The 16,096-nt window shown below is 36.1% G+C and overlaps 1 protein-coding gene and 1 pseudogene across 1 annotated transcript; both read left to right on the forward strand.

Annotated features, from left to right (window-relative positions):
* The first annotated feature begins 850 nt into the window (after positions 1 to 850).
* On the forward strand, positions 851 to 3,048 carry LOC101431476 (olfactory receptor 5AN1-like). Its single transcript, XM_004451655.4, has 2 exons — positions 851 to 1,776; positions 3,018 to 3,048. The coding sequence occupies exons 1-2, from the start codon at positions 851 to 853 to the stop codon at positions 3,046 to 3,048; spliced, it is 957 nt and encodes a 318-aa protein (XP_004451712.4).
* Positions 3,049 to 14,829: 11,781 nt separating this feature from the next.
* Positions 14,830 to 15,781, forward strand: LOC139439904 (olfactory receptor 5A1-like; annotated as a pseudogene).
* The last annotated feature ends 315 nt before the right edge of the window (positions 15,782 to 16,096 follow it).

Here is a 16,096-nt window from a genome sequence, read left to right on the forward strand (position 1 = left end):
GGGGCTTTTGTTGGTCTCACTGTATTTTCTGTAAATCTGAATTTAGTGTGTTTAAGTCATTGGGACATGTTCTTAAAGCAAGAAGGTATTAGAACACAAACTCCAAAATAGAAACCATTACCCACAGTACTATGCTCTTCTCCAAAAGGCAAAATGACCTAACATTGTGACAATAGTATGGGCCAATAGTGATCTGTGTGTACCTCTTTGGAATGCTTAATATAAGACTCCAGTAGAGGAATGATCCATTGAATATCTGGATATACATACTTGTGTCCTAACATAAAAGAATCAGCATTAATATGATTTTTATTTTGAGATATTTAAGATGTTGTATTAAGTACACTAGTATTTGGGTTGATACCAACTTTTAAATATTTGAAAAATTGTCATAAAGAGGGAATTTAATACTTCGTAAGGGAAAAGAAATTTAAAATATATTGATGACAATCTAGAACACGTCTATTTCAAATATTTTCTAGGAAGATGCATGCACTTATAATTTTATTATGAAATAGCAGTTATATGATGAATTCACAGATGTCTGTTAAAACTTCTTTAAATAATAATCACAGCATTTCTCAACAGTATATTTTTTAAGCTCCCACTCAATATTTTAAGTTTCTCTATTAATTCTTATGAGACCACATGAATTAATTTGGAACATGAAGAACTGACTAACTGCGTCTTGACTACTTGATTGTTTTCACCCGAAGAGGAGCAATCTATTTCTTCTAAAGAGCTTAATGGTGAAAAAGACAGGCACATATGAAAATGATAATGATATTATTTTAACTGGCTCAGCAATGTATTTCTTTGTCACCTTTCTGATTTTAGAAGCACTGAGTCAATGATTGGAGGAGAAAATATTACATATATCACTCACTTCATCCTCTTGGGATTCTCAGATTTTCCCAGAATCTTAGGAGTGCTCTTTGTTATATTCTTGTTGATCTATCTCATGACCATGACCTGGAACCTGTGCCTCATTGTTTTAATAAGGATGAATTCCCACCTCCACACACCCATGTACTTCTTCCTCAGTAACCTGTCCTTCATAGATATCTTCTATGTTACATCCACAGCCCCAAAGATGCTCTTCCACTTCTTCCAGAAGCAGCAAACAATCACCTTTTTGGGCTGTGCTGTCCAGTACTTCATCTTTTCAACTATGGGACTGAGTGAGTCTTGTCTCCTGGCAGCCATGGCTTATGACAGGTACGCTGCCATTTGTAAACCACTGCTCTATTCATCAATCATGTCACCCAACCTCTGTATTCAGATGGCATTGGGAACCTATGTAGCTGGACTCTCTGGTTCTTTATCCCAATTATGTGGTTTGCTTCAACTTCACTTCTGTGGACCTAATATTATCAACCACTTTTTCTGTGACATGCCTCAATTGTTAATCTTGTCATGCACTGACACTTTCTTCATACAAGTCATGCTTGCTATATTAGCAATGCTATTTGGGACATCAAATGCTCTAGTTATCCTGATATCCTATGTCTATATTGTTATCTCAATCATGAAGATCACTTCAGCTAAAGGCAGGTCCAAGGCTTTCAACACCTGTGCTTCTCATCTGACTGCTGTTTCCCTCTTCTATACATCATCTATGTTTGTCTATTTAAGTTCCAGCTCTGGTGGTTCCCCTGGCTTTGATAGATTTGCTTCAGTATTTTACACGGTAGTGGTTCCCATGTTGAATCCTTTGATCTACAGTCTGAGGAACAGGGAGATCAAAGTTGCTTTGAAGAAGTTTCAAAAGAAGAGATGGCACTTCTAATGTCATATGCTCTAATATTTGTGAAAGATTTGGCTGGTAAGAATCAATCACTATTGAACCTACAATATGTGGACATGAATGGAAATTAGTAGCTAATAGTGTGCATGGATGAAAGAGGTTTCATTTGATACAAATAATATTCCTGTATTGTCCTTGAGTGACAATGAGTGTAGATTGAAGCACTAAGTTTTAGTGTTGTTTAGTTTTGCAATAATAATTAGTTAATACTTTATGAAATTAAAAACTAAAATTTTTCTTCACATCTGAATTGACTGGTTTCAATCCAGATCATGCTATTCAGTAGCTGTGTGATTCTGGGCACCTTTAGGTGCTTCAGTTTCCTCATCCTATAAAATGGAAATAATGTTATATCTACTTCTGTTGTTTATTATGATTAAATGAATTGATATTATGAAGGATCCTTAATAGTTTCCCTTGCACTTAAGAAGCAGTATATGTTTTTTATATTTTAGTATTCATTGAGTGCTATATTCGTACAAATACTTTAAAGTGCATATATTAAGCTAAGTTCTCTTGTTATAACAATTTTGCAGATGACTGAGGTCAGAGTTATTTAGAAATTTGCCCAAATTACATTGCTAGTAAATGAAAGAGTCAAACTTTGTATTGAAGAGCAGAGATATCAAAGCCTCCCCTCTTAATGATCTCTTAATATACAATATGGTATAAATAAAATAGAGCAATACATATAAGATGCAGTAATTTCTAAATTCAATAGTATTTTTATTTTGAAAAGGAAAAGATAAAGTAATTTAGCTATCAGTAAAGGGAACTGCAAGAAGAATAGAAATACTAAGTATAAGGAAATTAGGAAGAACATATAAAAAGCAGATCTATATTGGAAAAGAGAAGAAAAAATTGATAACCATATTTTACAAGACATGTCTTTATACAAATAAATAAATAGAAGTGCTAATGGCATATATTTGAGAAATCAGAGAATATGGAAACTTAGAGAAAAGACTAATGATGGGAAAGACTTTCAAAATTAAAAGAATGCCTGCATGATATTAATAAATACTTAAGACATAAATGGAAGAAACATAATTTTATGGAAAATATTAATAACATTGATTTAACAACTAGAAAACAAAAGTGGACCAATAATCAGAAGATAAAATTTAATGTTATCAAATGCATATCTTCAAATAAGGCTTTTGATCTAAGTGATTTCTGTAGTTTCAGGGGCAGTTTATGTCAACAAGACAAAAATATTTTCAAACATTGGAACGGATTAACAGCTACCAGTGTATTTTAAATGGGCTTTCTCTTATCCAGAAGATTGTCCTCTTTCACACATCATAAGAAATAAAAGTGGTTGGGGAGTTCAGGAACCACTACTCTGGCTAAACCTATCTCATCAAATCAATCCTGGATTTAATTTACAAATTCAGACTCCTTGATCATTTAATTTATTCTTGATATTATAATGATTATCACTCTAGTACCAAAATTATAATTATTACCCCAAATAGTTATAGAACAATTTGTTTCTCATTGCTTGAGATTGTGAAAGTTAAAATCATATATAAAATACCCTAAATTTTGCTTTTATAGCAAGATAAAATAAGCAATTAAAAACAAGAAAGATTATTTATTCCTTGAAGCCATTGTGGATTTATTATCATAATTTGGCCTTAAATAGATAAAATTTAAATAAATAAATCAATGCAGAAAAGGGATTCAAACACATCTAACACATTCTTAGTTCAAAGGTATATTCTCAAATGCCAGAAATTGTTGCAGTGGACACTAGGATATTAAAATAGTACTTTATAATGCCATTGTAAATGACCAGATCCACTGTACAAAGTGATAATGGAAAAATATCTCTGTAATAAAAAGTAATTTTTATTTAAAATTCTCTTGTCAAGAACCTCAGTTCATTCCATGTGTTCATTTACATCCTGGTGTTATATTTACTAGCTTCACTCTAAGGGTGGTAGCAGGCTCATTGCAGTTGTTCTACAAAGTATTTACAGACAAGACAATGTTCAGAGGAGAAGAGAGATCATCTCTACCTATGGGTCTTTAATATAAAGAGGAAATATTTCCCAGATACTGTTATCTCCTTCCTTCCCCAGCAGAATTCCATACAACTGTTAGCGGCCAAAACAGGGCCTCATGTTTTTCCTAAACCAGTCACTGGAAAAGCAAGCATGAATGTCTTTAGAATAAAGTTCTCCTGAAATAGAACCACCATGTCAAATCTGAAATAAATGTCAACTTTCATGGAAAAATTGGCAAGCATAAATTATCACTCTGACATTATATGGTATATTATTATGTGTACTAATAAAATTTCTCTCTTATGCAAGAGAAGGTAGGATTGTTTTCATCTTAAGAAATTTTTTAGGAGCAAAATTGATCCACATGGCCAGGGGGAGGAAGTCCACAGATGACATGCACACTGAGGTTCATAGTTATTTATCTAGCAACTATAAGCTAAGGAAGTAGCTTGCCAATGGTCATCTCACCAACAACTTAATATTTAGCTGGCATATTAGGTAAAAAGATTCCATCTGAGTCTCAGATACAGCTGTGATGTGTTCTATGAACCTAATCTAGAAGAGGTGGTTCATTGCAATCACCAGTCCAAACATGCCTCCACTCATTTCATGTGTTCTGTTACAAACTGCTATACTACGTTTTCTGTGCTTTCTGTTTAGAAACATTATTATTATTATTTTGACACCAAAAGGCAGAGCAGATATTCTTTCTCCATTTAAAACATTTTCAGGTCCTCAGAATGGAGGAATAGAGTATGGGTGATAGTGGACTTACTGATATTCTATTAATGAACTATTGTGATTAGTAATTGAAGAAAAAGTGGCATTGGTGTGGAGAAAGTGGCCATGGTGGCTTCTGGAGGTAGGGAATGGGACGAAGAGATGAGATGTGGGGGTGTTTTTGGGACTTGGAGTTGTCCTAGGTGGTGCTGCATGGACAGTTACTGGACGTTGTATGTCCTTCCATGGCCCACTGGGTGAAATGTGGGAGAGTCAGGACTATGATGTGGACCATTGACCATGAGGTGCAGTGGTGCTCAGAGATGTATTCACCAAATGCAATGAATGTCTCATGATATTGGAGGAGATTGTTATTATGGGGGGAAGAGTGAGATGAGGGGGTGAGGGGTATATGGGGACCTCATATTTTTTTAATGTAATATTCAAAAATAAATAAAGACAAAAAAATTGAAAAAAATAAAAACACTTTCAGTCAGTGTAGCTTTCAGATCTTTGAAGGCTCTAGAATTGTTTTCCATAATAACTGCTATTCTCTTTAGGACTTCAAGAGAATATCATGCATGAACTCTCCAATTTATTCATTCAAATTAATTCTATTCTAATATTAATACTTAGCTAATATACCATTATGCTTTCCTATCATTTTTTCCCTGTTAATATTCACTGTGTGTTCTTAAAGCTGAGTTTGACAGTATCCTTTCTCCATACTCAAAGGGTGACCCTTCCTCTTGTATCTAGCTTATTCAAAGTAGGATTAGGAGGAGCTTTGGTTTAGTAAATCTTCGTGACACTGGTGCACCCATCAGCTTTGTGTTCCAAAGAATGAAATGGGTTGTTGCACAGTACACACTCAGAGTCACCTCGACTCCTCTCACTCACACTAACAGGACTCTCAATATTTCAGGATCTGAATAGCGACTGGCACATAGTATGCATTTAATCAATAATTGTTGAATGAATTAACTTTGGTATTTCAGTATGTATTTTATTATTTTGATTCCTCCTAATTCAAAATTACCAAGTTACTTAAATTCAACAATATTTCGTAATTGCGTCACAAATTAAGTGCGTCACAAATTGTGAAGTGAATCATGAGGCAGATAAGTTCTTAGTTGACGTCATCTGAAGGGCATACAGTTATGTTCTCTATTACTTTTTAGGTTCTCTTAAATTGTAACAGCATATATATTCAGTTTTTAAACCTTGTAAATGAACATAATTTAAGTTGTGTATCATAGGACTTGTTTATTAAGCCAATTAAAAGTTGTAAGTCAAAATGTCTAGTTTAGATTCTACATTTGGGACATACAAAATTTCTAAGTTTTTCATTTGTTTCTTACATATTGTAATTTAAGTTTTAAAACTATGATCTAATCATCGTTTTAGAATGAAAAGGAAATGTGATTTTCTCTTATTTATATATGTATTTATACATTTATAATTTTACTATTCACTTGTAAGTCTTAGATATATCAAATATGTGTTTGTGACTATTCAATAGTGTTTAGAAATTAGTAAAATATCCATGAAAACTAGTTGTACTTTTAAGAGTAGATGTGGGATTAAAAAATTAGGATGAATATTAATTTGATTAATAAATATATAAGCATATAAGCACAAAGTTCCATTTCAATGATAATACAAGAACATGTAAATAATTTTTATACCTAATAAAATATAAATAAAGGACGTGAAAATAATTTAAAATTGAATTATGTAATGTTTGGGGGAATAAATGGCACAGTTATTTATTTTTAATGGTAGTATGAAATTATTCAAAAAGTTTAAAATTTTAGTTGTGATGTTTATTTATAAATAATGGATTATATGCATGAATTTTTGTCTATTTACCTGCATGCCTTTCTGGAATCCACCTATGCAGACAATAAAAGATATATATATATATATATATGTGTGTGTGTGTGTGTGTGTGTTAAATATATATATATATTTATTAAAGAGCATAACACCAAGGTTTGGAGAATGTGGGGGAGAATTATAACAAAAGGTGAAACTAGAAAGTAGATGTGTAATGGCCAACTAACTCAGACTTGAGAAAACAGAAAGCTAAGAGTCCTAATGGGGTGGAAAATGGGGATGGAAGTCTAAGTCATGAAGAAGGAAATCAATTTGCATGGCACAACCCCAGAAAGGATCAAGAAATCAAAGGCACTATGTACTCACACAGGCCAGGTGGGCATTAACAGGTAAGGCTTGTTTGAAAGTCTCCTTATGAAATAGCTGGTTTTCCAGGCCCAGAGTCTAGATCAGCCCTCCCTTCCTCTAGCACATTGACAGCAACTCCCACAATATCTTTTACTCACTCAGGCAGAAAGACTGGAGGTTTATTCTCTGGAGAATGGGGCCAGGGACTATGGGATTAGGGCCATCAAACATATCTAAGAAGGAATGCTGTACTCAGAGGAATTGATATAAAAGCTACGTGGTAAAAAGGGAGATTCTCCTTGCCAGATGCCCCTCTCCTTGCCATAAATCCATCTGATTCACTTTTCAACTTTCAGAACATTCCAAACTGAGGTGATATCTCCTGGGAAGAAGCCTGGAGTATTCTTATGCAGAAATAAACTTGCATGGGAGAAAAACCTACTAGGGGTCAGAGGATCCTGCCTTTTGCATATGCCTCATGCGGACCTTCCTATTAGAAAGACTAACCTCAGAAGGAGGCCACCAATGAAAACACAGTCAATTTTGGAAAGACTGAGAAAGAACCTTTTTACTTTGGGCTGTTGTTTTGATTAGCTTCTGGCATTCTAGAAAATTTTCTCATATCCCAAAATAGATGCAATTTAAGGAACAAAAAGCCCCTGCACCAAATCTGAGAGCTAACACTTAAAAGTATTAAAATGTACAGCATGAAATAAAGTTTATAAGACAAAGTGAAAAACAGGGAATGATGGGACATCCAAAAGAACAAAGTAAGAAATCAGAAACTATCAACAAAGAGGACCAGATTTTGGATTTACTGGACAAAGACCCTTTAAAAAATCATTATTTTCATTTCCTCAGCTACTCAAAGCAAATAGCACGGAATGGTTCAGCCTAAACAATGGGAATATATTCATTCACAGTATTGAGGCTGAAAAAATATCCAAATCAAGGCATCCTCAAGGCAATGCTGTCATCCTGATATCTGGCCATCAGCGATTGTTGGTCTGTCTGTTCCATGGCAACACACATGGTGGTGTCTGCTGCCTGGCAACACACATGGTGGTGTCTGCAGGTCTTTCCCTTCTCTTCTGGGATTTGCTGCTTTCACCTTCTTGCTTCCATGGCTTTCTCTCTCTGTGCCTCAATTTCATTCTCTTATAAAGGACTCTGGATTGAAACCCATTCTTATTGAGATGGGTCACGTCTTAACTGAAATAGATTCATCAAAATGTCCTACTTACTATGGGTTCACCCGTACATACCATGCTTTTCTGGGGTACACACTACTTCACACCACCATATTCCATCCTCTGGACCCCCAAAGACAGGCATGTTCTGTCTATATACATCATTCAATAACAATATTCCAAAGCCTATATACTTCCAGAAACAATGCTTATTATAAGGTCTCATATGGAGATTTCACATGTGTGATCTGTTTTAGGGTACAATTTCCCTCTATCTCCTTTTTAAGAAAACACATTATCCGCTTCCAATACACCTAGGAGGGACAGGAATAGGATAAATATTTTCACTCCAGAAGGAAGATCTTGGAAGGAAAACCGGGATTATGGGTCACAAACAATTCTCAAATCCAGCAGGGTGTACTTCATTTGATTTCAAGGTTGGAAAGTCATTGAAGGAATGATGTTTTGTTTTCCAGGCCTGATGGAGTGGAACCAGTGGCCATGCTCTCTCTAAGCACTGAGATCAGGGCCTCACCTGCTTCAAGCACCCGTATGAGAGCCAGGGCCTCCACAAATAAACAGTAGGGTGGTAGTATTCTTCCTGAACAATGGGGCAGAAGGTCTACCTTCTTCAAGTGCTGGGGCAAACTCAGCTTTACAAGACTCTCTTGATCCGAGAAGACGTCTGCAGTCTAACCCCACTTCTTCCTTTTTATAAGTGCTAAAATTCAAATACATAAAAATTAATGAGAAATGTCTGGTTTGGGACATTCAATGTACAAATATATGATTTGTAACATATAGAAAAAATGTGGGGTAATGCAGGGATTTAGCAAATGTGTTTGTGTATGCTCATGAACTTAAGTTGGTATCAAATCAAATATGATTGGTATGTGTTTAGAATGTTAAATTTTGACATCATGGTAAACACAAAGAAAATATATGAAAAATACATTCAGAAAGAAATGAGAAGTACCTCAGAAAATTACAGACCAATTTCTCTTATGAATACAGATGCAAAAATCCTCAACAGAATACTTGCAAATAGAATTCAACAGCACGTTAAAAGAATTATACACCGTGATGAAGTGGAACATCGCCCAGGTATGCAAGATTGGTTCAACATAAGAAAATCAATTAATATAGTACACACAATGAAAAGAACAAAGGGAAAAAACCCTGCCAAAATATCAGTTGACAAAATCTTTCTGTATATAGCACTGCTTCTTGATAAAAAACACTTAGAAGTCTAGGAATAGATGGAAACTAACTCAACATGAGTATGACATGGTACAAGATTAGCATTCAAAAATCAGTAGTTTTCCTATACACTAGTAATGAACACTCAGAAGAAGAAATCAAGATAAAATTCCATTTATCATAGCAACTAAAATAACCAAATATCTAGGAAAAAACCCAACCAAGTATTTAAAGGAGTTGTACACAAAAACTAAGAAATATTGTTAAAAGAAATAAAAAAAGACCTAAATAAAGGGAAGGACATTGTATACTTATGGATTAGAAGATTAAATCTTGTTACAATGTCATTTCTACTCAAAGCTATTTACAGATTCAATAGAATCCCAGTGAAATATACAACAAGCATCTTTGCAAAAATGGAAAAGGCCCTGGTTAGCCAAAGCCATTTTGTAGGATTCACATTTCTCAATCTTAAAATGTATTACAAAGCCACAGTAATCAAAACCACATGATATTGGCAAATGGGCAGATACATTGACCACTGGAGTTGAACCTAGAGCTCACAAATCAACCCTTGTCTTTCCAGGTAACTTATTTTTGACACAGATGCCAAGTCTGCTCAATTAGAAAAAATAGTCTTTTAAAGAAATGATGCTAGGAAAACTGAATCTCCATCCGCAAAAGAATGAAGGTGGAGGCTTTTCTCATAACATATACACAAATCAACTCAAAATGGACCAGAGATGTTAATATAAGAAACAACATTATAAAACGTAGGGAATCATCTTTAGGATCTATGGTAAGCAATGGAGTCTTTGACTACACCCAAAGCACAAGCAACAAAAGAAGGAATAGATAAATATGACCTCATCAAAATTAAATCTTTTGAACCTCAAAGGACCTTATCATGAATGCAAAATAACAACCTATGCAATGGGGGAATATAGTTGGAAATCAACTCTCCAATAAGGGTTTAATGATAATATGTAAAGAAATTCTGCAACTCAACAAAATGACAAACAACCCTCTCTGCTGTTGGTGTCTCCAAACTGATTTGTTGGTTTTGCTGTTTCCTTTGGGTTATGTCTGAAAGTTGCTCCACAGACTCCCTCATTTTTGGACTTATCCCCTTCACTTTTAATTCTTTTTGCTGTCACATTCCTTCTTTGAGGCTTGAGACCATAACAGCCTACTTGTCTGAAAGAAGGGAATGGCTAAAGGGATGTGGGGAAGAAATATTTAAAAGATGCCTAGTATCTCAAAAATGTTAGCCCATTTCAAAAACTTAAGGGAAACTTTTAAGAAAGAGGATTGAATGAGGGGTAAAACAGGAAACTAATGACTTGTTAGAAGCACAAACAGACCTCATTTTCTAATGAATTGCAAGTGGATGTTTGACTTTCTTCATAGTCTTACCTCTTTTATTTTTTTATTTTTTAAAGATTTATTTATTTATTTCTCTGCCCTACCCTCCCCCCCACCCGTATTGTCTGTTGTTTGTGTCTATTTCCTGCATCTTCTCTGTCCGCTTCTGTTGTCAGTGGCACTAGAATCTGTGTTTCTTTTTGTTGCGTCATCTTGTTGTGTCAGCTCTCCATGTGTGCGGCACCATTCCTGGGCAGGCTGCACTTTCTTTCCCGCTGGGCAGCTCTCCTTATAGGGCGCACTCCTTGCACATGGGGCTCCCCTACACAGGGGACACCACTGCGTGGCAGGGCACTCCTTATGCGCATCAGCACTGCACATGGGCCACCTCCACACGGGTCAAGGAGGCCTGGGGTTTGAACCGTGGACCTCCCATGTGGTAGACAGATGTCCTAAGCACTGGGCCAAGTCCACCTCTTTTATACAGTCTCTGATGCTTCCTGGGTGATCCAGAGTTCTAGTGAAAGTTCTTGAGGATGAAAGGAAAACTTCTTAGTTCCCTTTATTGTCTTGGCATTACAAAACAAGAATTGCTTCTCTTTTTGTACACCAGTTAGAGAAGCTAGTGAGGTAGAATGGAGGGGCATGGAAGGATTCCTTCTTGTTTTCTCTTTTGGGGAAATGGAATCTTATTTATCTTCAAAATTTCCTACTCTGTCAATTCTTGCTCATTTAATTCTTTTTTATACCCTTCTTCGCGTGCTGTTTCTGTCTTTCCTCCCCTACTCATTTGTCTTTAAACTCAAACACCTGCAGCCCAGGGAGAGAAGGCGGCAGACATTTATATTTTTCCTCCCTACTCCAAGCATCAGTTAGTTCTCTCTGAACATGATCCACTAGATGGAGTCCAATCTACAAGTAACAGATTAGTCTAACAGTAGAGAGTGGGGATGCCATCCTCTGCAGAGTGTCTAACTTAGAATTGCTGGGGGTGTCCTTATTTTGGTATCTCTCCCAGGCGGAAGTCTCTCAGAGTGCTCCCCTGCTGTCATGATATAATTTATTTTACAGATAACAAGATTGGAAATGATCTCTATTTTGGCCCCATAATTTGTCCTTTGGGAACAAAGAGGCAGGGTGAAAGGAAGAATCCCTGTTATCAAAATCTCTCAGAAACTTAACACCCTGAAGGAGATCTCAGAAGCAAAGCAAAAGACCAATTAACAGAATTAGTCTCTTCCCTATCACCCAGGAGGACACTATATACAATCTGCATGGTTTTAATGCATTTTTTCTTTGTCATGGACTCTGTTCTCAAGCCTCTCTTTGATGGGATTTTGAAGAATTGTAAGTATTTAAGCCTGTCATTTTCTATAGCTGGGTTATTTCTGAAGGAGTTGGGTGGCTCAAACACATAGAACAATAGTCTATGTGTTCATCTCAATGTACTTATGGAACAGGAAGCACTCAGAAATCAGATGTTGAAGTATTTCCTGGCTGTTTCAGAATACCTGGGTATACCACAAAGGAAAATATTTTGGGCCACAGAAGAGGAGAGCTTTCTTGAACTCATAGTTGAGTCACTTTGAGGCTCTGCTGTAAGGAACATGAAAGGCCTAGGACAAAGGCAGATTTCCACAGATTTACAAATAACTCAGTATCATTGCCCTTGGATGGATGGATCCCTTTCAGTTTGAATCTTTTTTTTTTTTGCTTATGCATTTTATTCTTATTTTTATTTTTATAGAACTTTTTTGTCTTTATTTTTTTAATAATACATTAAAAAATATGAGGTTCCCATATAACCCCCAACCACCTCACTCCACTCCTCTGCCCATAACAACAACCTTCATCATCATGAGATATTCATTGCATTTGATGAATACATCTCTGAGCACCACTGCACTCATGGTCAATGGTCCACATCATAGCCCACACTCTCCCACATTCCACCCAGTGGGCATGGGAGGACATACAATGTCCAGTAACTGTCCCTGCAGCACCACCCAGGACAACTTGACGTCCCAAAAATGTCAGTTTGAGTCTTTTAACCTGAACAAAAACCTGTTGAAAGAAGGTCTAAGTATGTAGTCTGTGTGAGTACACTTTAGCAAAAAGTGGGGTGTTGGAAAATCTCTGATTCATTTAATTAGTTTAAAGATAAATGGGAGAATAAAGATTCAGAAAATACACTGGAGACTATTATTGAGGGGACTATGCAAACTTATTTGTTTTATTAAAAGTGTCATGCTTGAAGAGTCCACAGGTGACACTTTGTGTGTGAGGGGAGGAAATCTAGGTTGAGTGAATCCAATGCAGTCTTCAATAGTATGGTAAGATCTAGCAGAGGCAAAGAACCCACCAGAAAAGAATAAATGTAATATTTTGTCTTCTGAGAGTAATACTGTCCTCATGGTTTCTAGAAAATAAAGATCTTCAGAGTTTGTATCTTTCATATTCTCTACATATAGGCACTTTTCAAAATCACTAAACCTATGAGAGCTAGACATACAATATCAGAAAATGCTGCTGATGAAAAATCTTAAAGAGCAATAGGAAGTAGAATATATTATGCCAAGAATGGTTTGAGAAAAAACTGAAGGAAGTGTGTCAAAGTAAATTGTATCCTGAAATATAAATTTTATCCAAAAAATTTAAGAAAGAAAAATAAAGAAAAGAAGTGTCAGAGTCACTGATATTAACTAAGAGGCAACCGAGAGCATGGCTTTGATTAGAAATGATAGAATTTTTTGGGTGGCTGAGAAATTCAATTTGCCAATAACAAGATGCCTCAAAGATTAACAATAGTATCGCTTGTTTAACATGGTTCTTTGCATAAGGTAGGGTTTATTGTGGTAGTTTGACCTCGAGGCATCTGTGGTCAAAGTTTTGCAAAGGGTACCATCTAAAGGCTTAGCTTTCCAGAACATTTTAATGCTACCTTATTTCTTCTTCTTAAATGACTAATTTCTCCTCCAGTAGTCTCAGTTTTCTTTGCAAACAGTCCCTGTTGCAGCTTTTCTGTTCTCTGCCTCTAAGAATATCTTTCTGAAGTGATACGGTGATTGCAGTGTTGACAGATTGCACAACTACTTGTCATTTCTCTGTCTCCAAGACATCTACTTTTGACCCCTTTAAACAACTCCAAGGTACATTTGACTGCCATTTTGTAACTTTCAAGATTTCCCTTATTTTTTTTCTAATTTGGCTGACCTGAATAAAAATGTTTTTTCCTTTGGGAGATGATATAATGACTGCCTAGAGAGAATGACAGTTCTATCCTCTTGAAGGGAGCATGCAATGCCTGACACAAAATATTTTTTGGGTTTGTTACATTTGGTGGGAATACTTCAGAATTTGCCTCCCCTGGCTGGACACCAATGTGAGGGAGAGAAAAGAACTCTCTCAGAACCTATCCCAGTTTTCCAATCCCCATGCTTATTTCCTAATCATCCTGTCCTTTAATAAGTCAAAGTCACTGTCCGTGTAAAAGAAGTCTTTAACCTGAAAATCATGAATAGACTTTTGGTGACAGATGTCCAATTAAACTATATGTAAAAATGATATTTTCCTTCTGTGCACAAAGGATTCAGAGTTTCCATCAGATACTTGAAGGAATCACTGATAAAGAAGATCAAGATCTCTATACTACATAATCTGCACAAGTAATGGAGGAAGCCTTATGAATCTTTCATCCTTTTCTTATTTCCCTTCCCAGAAACCTTCCTAGAGTCATCAATATTGGTTGGCACATCCATGTCCAAGCTGCTGTTTCTTGATTTGTGACTATTCCCACCATCCTATTTTATTCTTACATCTCTCTAGGTCTTAAAGCAGAAATGCCATTACAAATCATCAACACATCCAGATTATAGACTTACTGACTGTTAGTTCTCAAGGAAATTTTAAAGAGATCAATTCCACCCTACGCAATTCACTCATGAGTCCCAGTATGATTCAAGGGCTTCTCAAAGCCTAATAGCAGGGCCATCACTGCTTGAGCAGAATCTTTCTGTTTCATCATATAGAGTGATGGCAGTGTATTCATAATTTGAACTTTATGCAGGTCTCACAGAATCAAGCATGGAAAAAAATGGAATTAAGTACTTTAGTAGATAATGTACTTATGATGCCCATTTTATGTCAGTTGTCCCCAAAGAAAGAATGATCATATATATCCAAGAGGATTTTTCAGATAAAGTTGATCATTGTAGACAGTAGGTACAGATTAATAAAAATTGCTAATTTAAGGTAGGACAATTAGCTGCATGAGTGGAAAACATAAAAAGTTCTTCTTTCTTTTTTGGGAGGAATAATGCTATTTCTTCCTCTCTTCTTTTTTCAGCAGATGACTGTGAATAGATCCATGGAATGGGATGGAAACCACATCACTGTGACCATGTTTGTTCTCCTGGAACTCAGATGAAAAAGAGCTTCAGCTCATCCTCTTTCCACTCTTTACAGGTGTCTACCTTGTGACTCTGATCTGGAACCTGTGTCTTATTATCTTAATTAGGATGAACTCTCAACTGCACACACCCATGTACTTCTTTCTCAGTTTCCTATCATAGACATCTGCTGTTCTTTTTCCATTAGCCCAAAGATGCTTTCAGACTTTTTAAAAGACAAGAAACAGATTTCCTTCCTTGTCTGTGCCACTCAGTATTTCGTTCTGGCTTGGATGGGTCTGGCTGAGTGCTGCCTCTTGGCCACCATGGCCTATGACCGGTATGTTGCTATTTATAATCCACTGATGTACTCAGTCATAATGGCCCCCAGCCTCTGTGGATAATTAGCTGCTTGGGCCTATTTGAGTGGTTTCCTTTGTAGCTTAGCTCAAGCAGTCTCTTGCTTTCACCTCAACTACTGTGGAACAAATATCATTCAACATTTCTTCTCTGAAATGCCTCATATTGTTCTTTTGTCTAGCTCCAACCCCTTTTTCAGCCAAATAATTCTTCTTTTGGTAGCTATTTTGTTTTGTTTGGTTCTTTACTCCTTATCCTCTTATCCTATGGCTTCATTGCAGCTTCCATCCTGAAAATTCCCTCAGTCAAAGGCAGGTCCAAAGCTTTCAATACTTGTGCTTCCCACTTAGCAGCTATGACAAACTTCCATGGCACAGGCCTCTCTGTGTATGTACTTCCCAGCTCTAGCCATGCCCTGAAGCAGGACAAGGTGCTGTCGGTTTTCTATGTCATTCTTATCCCCATGTTAAACCCTCTGTCTATGGTCTGAGGAACAAGGAGATCAAGGATGCCCTCAAGAAGATAATAAAAAGGGTAACAGGTTTATCTTAGTAAGAATATTTGAGTGGGTTTTTTAAAAGTATATTTTTATTTATTTTTAAAATATACTTGGATTACATAAAAAATATAAGGGATTCTCAGATACTTCACTCTTCACAGCTCCCATCCTTCCCCACATCAACAACTTCTTTCATTTGTGTAGAACATTCACTGCAACTGATGAATACATTTTGAAACATTGTCACCAATCATGGATTATATTTACATTGTAGTTTAGACTCTCTACCACTCAATTTGTAGGTTTTGGCTGTGTATATAATGACCCCTTCTGCCATTGCAATGTTACTCAGGAAAATTCTGAGTCCT

Source organism: Dasypus novemcinctus, chromosome 10, assembly GCF_030445035.2.
Source record: "Dasypus novemcinctus isolate mDasNov1 chromosome 10, mDasNov1.1.hap2, whole genome shotgun sequence".
In the NCBI taxonomy this organism is placed as follows: Eukaryota; Metazoa; Chordata; class Mammalia; order Cingulata; family Dasypodidae; genus Dasypus; species Dasypus novemcinctus.